The sequence below is a fragment of the Alnus glutinosa genome, chromosome 10 (genome assembly GCF_958979055.1).
Source record: "Alnus glutinosa chromosome 10, dhAlnGlut1.1, whole genome shotgun sequence".
Classification (NCBI taxonomy): Eukaryota; Viridiplantae; Streptophyta; class Magnoliopsida; order Fagales; family Betulaceae; genus Alnus; species Alnus glutinosa.
In genome coordinates, this window is record NC_084895.1 from 2,153,884 (window position 1) to 2,163,852 (window position 9,969).

Consider the following 9,969-nt stretch of genomic DNA (forward strand, 5'->3'; position numbering starts at 1 on the left):
GTGCCATTCTTTTTTAAGTCATGTGATAGTTTACACTTAGAGTAAATATAAAACGCTGTAGTTTAAAACTACAGCATCTATGCGGTACTTTCTAGTACATAAAAACCAGAGCGTCTATGCGATAAACAATTTTGAAAGTAGATAAAAACTTGTACAAATCTTTGAACTTCTATGCGAATCATATGCGAATCATAGGTCTGCACATCCCTAGCAACGGGACCAAGGAGACAGCTCTGTCCAACATACAACAAGAGTGGAAAAAGAACCCATGAGCCATTAGACGTATCCTCCCCAATCAACCATGGCTAGACCGGGCTCTGTATTGACATGTTCTCTCTGTCTCGCCCTCTCTCTGCAATTGGATGCCAATTTGGTGAAAGGATATACTGTATAAATTATTACTGGAAAACATATTTAGAAGGAATTAATATCGAAGGACTGTTTCCGAGGGTTCAGGCAGGAATTCCGTGGTCAAAGCTGTGGTGGATGAGGCAAGGCCAGGCTAACTTTCAAAATCAGGTCACCTAAAATTCAATGAACATTCATAAATCAATAATTAAAAGATGGCCTTCAAGATCAAAAGAAGCGCTCATAATTCAAGTACAGCAAATTGAATTGTTTAAAACACCCACCAATGCTAGATCAGAGGACAACGAACCATAATAAAACTACTGTTTGCCACAATTTTTGTACAAGAAACCACGTTGGCTATTTATAGTGCTTCCATCTTACATGTCAGTGTCTACAGGGATGAACAGAGGACTGAGATCTAGATTTTCCACTCGATGCATGCGGAAACCCAGAATGGACGCTTTTCGGCTGGATTTGTTAAGGCACACTACGGTGGAGATGAAACCCATCAACGATTGTGATCATCTTGATCAGATTCTACTCCATGCAAACCAGCTCTCTGAACCCATTCTCTCCCTCTCCCTCTCCCTCTCTCTCATGGGCAAGCTTTTTGGAAAATAGTGTTGTTTTGGTTGGGTATTTGGATGTCCAAAACATAGAGATTAAATTAGAAGATGGCAAAAATGCTTTTTCTCTGGGGTGGCACCCCTCCACTACTAATGGGGATGTTTGTGGAGATGCTTTTTGGGTGAGACTTTTTTTTCTTCTTTTTTTAATATATTTTTTGAATATTTTTGAATATTTTTTTATATATATATAACACAATAAAAAATATTATTTTAAGATGATGCGGTGAAAATGTAGAGGTGACACTAATGAATGTCGAAAAGGTGGACGAAAAACTCACAAAGGGACCTTTTTTAAGTTCATAAAAATATTAGGAAGTAAAAGTTGATTTTTAAAAGTGAATGAATGATTTCAAATCGCGCATTTACTTTAAATATGATATATAGATAGGTATCTCCGTGGATAGAAATAAAGATAGGGATCCATCTAGATCTTGATTTATAATACATTTACCTAAAAACTTGATCTAAACCATAAAATAGTTAATTTCCAACTCACTTATAGGTGTAATTTACAAATAAACAAGAAAAACCTGTTTGTATATATACCGGGCTGACAAAAAGTTTCTTTTTGTATTTTATTATGATCTTTGAAATCTTATCATGTTAACACTGAAATATCATTGCTTCAAATGGTATATAGAATTCAATTTTAATCAAATTGAAATCAAATCGTTGGCCTGCTCTACATTTATTTATTTATTTAAAAAAAGTGGTTTGGTTCAATTAACAAACTTCTTAAGAAATGTTAAAAAAATGAAATTGACTTCTAAAATAAAGCTAGTGTGTGTGCATAATGTGTTAACAAAATAATGCGGAAAATAAATAACACAAATTTTTTATTAACGAAGTGAAAACTCAAAATGAGAAAAACCACTCCGGGGTAGCAAAACCCAGGATATCCACTATTCAGAAGTCAATACTAGTTACAAGATAGTAGCACTCACATACCTCTGATACAGTGGTCGTACCTTGCACTCTAACGTGTAACCTAACACGAACGCCTCCCAACTAAGTCTCCTACCTGAAGTAGTCTTCAATGGAATCTTTTATCTTAGGGTCAACCCCTAAGATAGACTTCAGTTTAAGCGCAGTAACAGGACACACAACAACAGCTTTAGAGAAAACAATTCAGCCCAATAACCTCACAAAATAACTCTCTAAGCACTAGTGGAATTCAGTATCGAATACTTGCAATTCTCAAGTACTGGGGCCCCTATTTATAGGCTGAGGGCTCAAATGAACGTCTTGCTTGATAACGCTGGGCGCCGTCCGAACGGTGGTCATAGGCCATCCGGACGAACAATTGTGCGATCGAAATTCTGAAAATTTCGCTGAAGATCTTTCCTGTTTGAGAGCTGCGTCCGAACGGTGAGGCACTGCTGTCCGAATGGTCGCACGACCGCTGCAAGTAATTTCCTTATAAAGGCTTCGCGCATCCGGACCAGGAGGATGGCCGTCTGGACAGGTGATCTGCTATACGCAATTTCCATATTTGTCATACGCGCGTCCGGACCATGGTAGATTGGTGTCCGGACGGTTGAGTTTGAATTGCGAACTTGCTTTAAGGAGTAGCGCGGCCGAACAGGAATCCAAGTCATCCGGACGGTTGCGGCAATCTTCCCATATCTGTGCTTGGAAATAAATTCTGAGGCTTGATCAAACACTGAGGATTGTTCGGACGGGCTGCTGAATCGTCCGGACGGATGCAAGCTGGAGCAGTTCGAAGCTTCTCGACAAAGAGGAAGGTCCGGGCGGGAATCCACGTCGTCCGGACGGTTGATGCATTGGACAGCCGGGCGTCCTGACGGTATGAGACGTCGTCTGGACGGCTGGCAGGGAACCGGATTTTTCTGACTTGCAAACTGTGCAGAATCTTCTGGAACACTTCTGAATAGCGGAATCCCTGATAAAAAGCATCTTTACAATAAAATGATTTTGTCCAGCAGGATGCGACCCATTAAGAGGACCGAGTCATTTGTTTGACCAATTTTTTACTTTTTGTAATTATTTCAACACTATTTTAATTTGATTTAAGTCTATTGTTGAGAGCCCACATCTTTTTCATTTATAGAATAATTCACTTCTTCCTTTTGAATTAGAACTGAGAAAGATCCTCCCCTATAACCCTTTTAATTATTCAATTAAAAAAATAATAATAATAACATACTCAGGTTTCTCAAAAATTTGAACAGCTTAAAATACAAGACTTACTTCTTCGACACGGATTAACCTTACAACCCTTCTCTCTTAGACCATATAAATTTCTATAAAATTCAGATCCTCCACCTTTCTCTCATTATATATAATCCATGTTTTTTATTTTTCTTTTTTCTTTTTTTTATTTGGTATAATCCAATTTTTACTTTACCCAATATAAAGTGTCCCTTGAAGCCATTGGTGACCACATGACATCAACTCTAAACTTTGTCATCATTCAAACGGAGATATTATAAATTAATAAAGTTATAAGATAAGGTACGCCAAAAGAGCCTCTCGCTCTCTCACGACTCTCAGCTATTGACAAAAAGCCAGGCTCTCTCTCTCTCTCTCTACCTCAACCTGCTTCGATCCGCGTATCCATGGAGTCACAAACAGAAGCAGCAGTTAACTTTGGAAGATCTATCATAGTGCCTAGTGTTCAGGAACTAGCCAAGGAACCCATCGCCCACATCCCCCCGCGATACGTGCAAGAAGATATGGACCGTTCGATCGTCTCCGATGAGCCATCCCTTCCGGCGGTACCCGTCATCGATTTACAGAGATTGGTTGTTGAAGATTCCATAAACTCTGAGTTGGAGAGGCTGCACTCTGCCTGCAAAGACTGGGGATTCTTCCAGGTATATATGTAAATGGCTCGACCGTTTGTCAATTGCATTGAGATTATTGTATTATATGTTTATAATATATTAAAAATAAAAATATTATATTAATAAATAACGTATAATACAAAACACTTCAAACTAATTTTACTTTTATGTCACAAAATAATCAAAATTATTTGAAAAATATATATATAACTCCCTCAAGCAACTAATTTTACTTTTATGTCACAAAAGAATCAAAATTATTTGAAAAAATATATATATAACTCTCTCAAGCTACTGTCTTTACCTTCTTATGACAAAAAAATACATTTCATAAAATTATTAAAATTAAAAAAAAAATTATAATAATATTATTTAAAAAATCTAAAATAACGAAAAGTTATAAAAATAAAAAACAAAAAGATAAAAATAAAAAACAAAAAAATAAAATAAATAAAAGGTTTTTTTTTTAATTTTTTTACTATAATTTTCAGTTATTTTTCGTTTGTTTTTTTTTTAAATTATTTTTTTTTAATTTGCTTTTTAAAAAGTTTTTTTATTTTTATTTTTTAGTTTTAGTTTTTTTCAAATTTATAAGGACCTTTTTTTTTTACTGGGAAAAAAATTTTATGGTCATTTTTGTCTTTTTATTTGTCTTTTTGGACGGATATTGACATATTTTGATAGTTTGAAGGGAACATTAACACAATTGATAGCTTGAGGAGAACATTAACAATTGAGTGGTAGTTTGAGAGGATATGTATACTTTTCTCAAATTATTTCAACTTTTATGTCTTAAATTTATATATATTTTTTTGTTTCTTATAGCTTTCCTAGAATTTAGAAAGCACTGATCACTTGAGTGCTTTTTATGGACATGGGAAAGCTCACTCCCTTCTGAGACACCATTGGACATTAAATCAAATTCAAGAGTTTCGGTTCATTAATTATTTACTATATTTTATTTTTTAATGATCAATATTAGCACCCAGAAGTTAGATTATGCATATGTTACCACAATATAGTTCTATCTACTGGGGTAAAAATGCGGACAGATAATAACTACCCACATTTGCGAATATTTGCAATTCGCTATTCGTATATGCGGATGTGAATGCAATTAGCAAAGACCATTAACCACATGTGAGAATACAAATAGTGAGTTTATGGTATACGGATGCTCATCCGTATACCATATATATATATACTTAAAAGTACTTTTTAACCTTCTTAACACAATCTCGAACATGCCCTTAGTCAATCTTGATTCACTTTGAGTTTGGTCACTCTCTTATGCGTGACATAACCTAACGACTTTATATTGCAATATTTTTGGAATTGTTGCTAATAATGAGAATACTAATTAAATAATTAAACTAATCCTTTTTTATCAACTATTTTTTTTTTTTTTATCAATTTAAGCTTTGGGATAATTTGTTATGTAACATGGAATCAGAACAAAAGTCTTGAGTTTAAATACTGTTTTCGTCATTCACCTCTCATTTCAATTAAATATTTCACATATTAAGTATTAATTATTAAAACAAAAATTAAACTCATATATGAGGGGAAGTGTTATTCACATAAAACGATAGGTATTTGCAATAAACTTATAGTTGTTAGTAGAAATGACAAGAAATTTGGAAGAAAGTTAAATTTTTTTGGCAAATAAAATTGTCAGCAAGTGCTCTGCCTATGCTTTTATTGTTTTGGTATTGAAGTCTAGCTCATATATTTCAAACTGTAAGCAGAATAGTTCTTATATTGTTAAGAACAGGTTACAAACCATGGAGTTAGTACTTCTTTGCTGGAAGAATTCAGGACAGAAATTGACAAGTTTTTCAAACTCCCCTATGAAGAAAAGAAGAAGCTTTGGCAACAGCCAGACAATCAGGAGGGATTTGGACAGCTCTTTGTGGTTTCAGAGGATCAGAAGCTAGACTGGTCGGACATGTTCTGTGTAACTACTCTTCCACTCAATCTAAGGAAGGGTGAGCTATTTGACAAGCTTCCTCCAAAGCTCAGGTTTCTCCCTACCTCCATTTGATTTCATTTCTGTTATTAAATTTACTATTTCCTATCGCTTTAAACTTTTGTGACATATGGTGATTTAATACGGTATCAGAATATAGAGCTTGAGTTGGAACTTAATCTCCTTCATTTACATCTCATTTAAATTAAATATTCAACGTGCTATGCCTCACTTATTAAGTGAGATTTTGAATCTATACGTGATGAGTAGTGTGAATCTTGTGAGAGTTTATGCCAACACGCGAGGGAGAGTATTAGATTATAAATTAAATAATTAAATGGAAAAACTTCACTTACCACTCCTGATCTTTCATTACTTTTGCAATCATACCCATAAATTTTAAAAAAGTGTCAATTTAGTGTGTTTATCATTCTTTTTTTTTTTTTTCAATTTCACCAATTTGTTAAATTTTTCCATTAAACCTTAAATGAAGGTGTAAAAATTCCAAAAATACCACTTTTTTTTTTAGGAAAAAAAGAAAAAGAAAATTGCTAAGATTTAGGCGTTGATTAGGATTTAACGGAAATTGCAAAAATACTCATGCCTAAAATTTTGAATATATATATATATATTTTTAAAAAAAAAAACAAAACGAAACGGCGGTATTTTGAGAATTTTGACAGGATTTAACAAAAAACCCTGACGGAGAGGTGAAACTAAAAAAAATAAAATAAAATTGAAAGATGAATACACTAAATTGATACTTTGTAAAGTTTAAGGGTATGATTACAAAAGTAATAAAAGATCATGGGTGGGAAGTGAAATTTCTCTAATTAAATTCATCAATTCCTATCTCTATAATTTAACTCACATTTCAATTAAAATATTGTACGTATTGAGCCAAACTCCTTACATGTAAATGAAGTGTTAAAATATTAATTAAATAATTAAATTTATTTTTTCTTATCGGCTTAAACTTTAAAAATAAAGTGACAATTAAGATACGCATTTGTGCTGCAGAATTAAGCTGCAAGCTTACTCTATCGAGGTGAAAAAGCTGGCCATGGCAATCTTAGGTCACATGGCTAAAGCTTTGAAGATGGATGGTGAGGAAATGGTAGAGCTTTTTAGTGATGGACTTCAGTCAATGAGAATGAATTACTATCCTCCATGCCCTGAACCCAATAAAACCATTGGCTTGGCTCCTCATTCTGATGCCGATGCTCTGACAATTCTCTATCAGCTCAATGAAACAGAAGGCCTGCAAATCCGAAAGGATGGGAGATGGGTTCCCGTTAAACCTCTTCCAAATGCTTTTGTAGTCAATGTTGGAGATATTATTGAGGTGCTCCTTCACTTTGATCTAAATTGGTTCGTTTGGATTTATGATTTTAAAAAGAGTGATTTGAAAATGTGACTTTTAAAAAATGCAGTTAGGGTACGTTTGACACTGCGATTTCTTAGATAAAAAGTGCGATTTTAGACCAAATAGCATAAAATTGCTTGTTTGGAATTACGTTTTAAAAAAAAATTGCTATTTGAAACCATAGAAAATATGTATTTTCAAATCGTAGGCAATAAGGTGTTTTTTTGAAAACGTACAAATTTTAAAACGAAACTACTCTTTTGCCAAGCACTTAACTGCGTTTTTAAAAGATTACGTTTTCAAATAGTACATTTTAAAATCGTTATTTTTGAACCGCAAACCCAAACGGACCTTTAAGCGTCAAGTAAAATTGCAATTTACCTTTTAAAATTATATGTTTTTAAAACGAACTCATTGCTTGCGATTTGAAAACTCAAATTGTTTTATATTTTCAAATTGCAATTAACGGATTCTCAAACGATACATTTTCTTCAATTTTGTTTAAAACTGAACTTTTAGTATATGAAATCGTAGTACCAAACACACACTCATAGAATAGCTTAAACTCAATTTCTGTTGCCAAAAGAGAAGAATAATCTATGAAACTTCAAGGATTGTTAGGCTATAAATGAGTTGCCAGAATATTGTGACCAAATTTCTTGTTCTCCCTGCAGATTTTAAGCAATGGGATTTATAGGAGCATTGAGCATAGGGCAACAGTAAACTCAGGAAAAGAGAGGCTCTCCATTGCTACATTTCATAGTTCCAAACTAGACTCAGAAGTGGGCCCTGCAACCAGCCTTATTGCCCCTCATAACCCAGCAATCTTTAGGAAAGTTCCTTTCGAGAAGTACATTAAGGACTTTCTTGATCGAAAACTGAATGGAAAGTCATACCTTGATTCCATGAGAATAGAAAATGGTGAGGGCAAAGCATGTTGAATATTGTATCAGCAAAAGAAATTAAGCAGGGGTTGATCGAGTAGCCACAAAGGTGAGGTTGCAAGAGTTTAGTTCTCTACTCTGTATGTTCTATCATTAGGAGTGAATTTCAGTGAACTTTATTTATACTTTAGAGCAATAAACACAGCAATTTCTTTAATATGATCCTATTAATATTTGTGTATAAATCTAAAATAGGAAAATAAAATCGGAAGCAAAAGAAAGAAAAGAAAAAAGATAAAATTACAGATGGTTCGGTATTAGACACTTACGTTCACAATTAATAATTAGCCTTAAGGGCTACATTGTGCTCAATAACTTGATGATTTACAATACATATGTATCTATTTATAGTTAAATAAGTCGACTTATTGCAAATAAACTTAAATCGACTTGTACAAAAAAATGGAAATCGACCTAAACTAAAAAATATAAATCAATAATATTATATTCAAAACATATTTGAAATATATTCTAACAATACTTAAGAAAAATAAACACAGCAATTTCTTTAATGGTCCCGCTCTTTATCATCCTGTTTGATACACCACGTAAAAAGCATCTTCCAAATCCTGTCATTTAGCACCATCATGTGGTGGTCAGGACAGAAGCGGAGCCACAGGGTTCCACATCTTCAATTAAAACATATGGAGGGCTCTCTGTTTCCGCTGACCAGTCATTGCTGTGGCCTCCACTTTCACTTATTGCGAAGGAAAAACTGTGAAAAATTACTTCTTATTTTTTATCTTGTATCACCTTTGTTATATTATACTTATAAACTTGAAGAAAAAAAATGTCAATTTAATGTATCAATTTTTCAATTTTTTATTTTTTTTTATTTTTTTTTTTCAATTTCACTTCTCTATTAGATTTTTTCGTTAAATCCTAACGGAAGGGTGTCAACATTCTTAAAATACCCCATTTTTTTTAGAAAAAAAAAAAAAAAAAAAAAGAGAAAAAAATTGCAAAGATTTAAGCGTTAGTTAGGATTTAACTGAATTTACGAAAATACCCATGCCTAAATCTTTTGATTTCTTTTTTCTTTTTTCTTTTTATTACAAAAAATAGTGGTAATGAACTTTCACTCTTTTTGACATAAGGTACCTGAATTTCAAAACGTTTCAATAACAGGTTCTCTGTTAGGATTTACTGTTAAATCCTATCAAAATTCTCAAAATACCTTTTTTTTTTTTATGAAAAAAAAAATGCTAGAATTTAGGTATTGGTCAGAATTTAATGAAATTTTGCAAAAATACCAATGCCTGAAACTTTGAAAAATTTTATAATTTCTTTTTTTAAAAAAATAAACGTAGGGGTATTTTAAAAATTTTGGTAAGACTTAAACAGCTCCAACAAAAACAGCTCAAAAAACCCTTCTTTTTTTTTTTTTTTTGCTGTGTAGTGGCACTGAAGAAAGGAGTTCAATCTCAAGCAATCATTGAGAGAGAAGAATAAGCTTTCTGCGAAAGTTGTGTTGGACCATTTATCTTAAGAGAAAATCTATGATAAATCTCTGGGTAAACGCACGATTTGAAATCATTTCCTCACTTTCTAATTTTGAATTTTAAATGCCTGGGTTTACGATTATTCTATATAGATTCTTCTGTTAATTTACCATATAAGTTTACTATAAACCGTTAATGACACGTCAGCATATTTGCTTAAAATAATATTGTTGTTATTTTAATAAAATTAAAACCTAAAAAATAAATTTGAAAAATAAAACCTAAAAAAAATGTTAAAAAAAAAATAAAAAATCTTCAACCTCTTGCATTAATCAAATTGATCGTGAAACAATGAAATGATCAATCAAACTCTATACATTTGGCTCTTGGTGACTTCTATATTCTATCTTCTCTTCACTTCATCTCATATCATTGGAATTGGCATGTCCGGTTGAATCTTA

The 9,969-nt window shown here is 32.8% G+C and overlaps 1 protein-coding gene and 1 long non-coding RNA gene across 2 annotated transcripts; one reads left to right on the forward strand and one right to left on the reverse strand.

Moving 5' to 3' along the window:
- Positions 1-42: 42 nt before the first annotated feature.
- LOC133880540 (uncharacterized) lies at positions 43-1,040 on the reverse strand. The gene is made up of 2 exons (XR_009902322.1): positions 633-1,040; positions 43-524 (listed from the first exon to the last, which is right to left on the reverse strand). It is a non-coding gene; the product is annotated as an uncharacterized LOC133880540 (long non-coding RNA).
- A 2,413-nt stretch (positions 1,041-3,453) lies between these two features.
- On the forward strand, positions 3,454-8,223 carry LOC133880735 (protein SRG1-like). Its single transcript, XM_062319727.1, has 4 exons — positions 3,454-3,817; positions 5,562-5,809; positions 6,777-7,101; positions 7,797-8,223. Exons 1-4 carry the CDS (start codon positions 3,560-3,562, stop codon positions 8,061-8,063), a joined length of 1,098 nt encoding a protein of 365 aa, XP_062175711.1. The 5' UTR covers positions 3,454-3,559; the 3' UTR covers positions 8,064-8,223.
- Positions 8,224-9,969: the final 1,746 nt, after the last annotated feature.

Coding starts and splice junctions, on each gene's coding strand:
- LOC133880735 (XM_062319727.1), top strand. CDS start 3,560: ATGGAGTCACAAACAGAAGCAGCAGTTAACTTTGGAAGATCTATCATA. Junction 5,810..6,776: donor AAGCTTCCTCCAAAGCTCAG/GTTTCTCCCTAC, acceptor TTTGTGCTGCAG/AATTAAGCTGCAAGCTTACT. Junction 7,102..7,796: donor ATGTTGGAGATATTATTGAG/GTGCTCCTTCAC, acceptor TTCTCCCTGCAG/ATTTTAAGCAATGGGATTTA.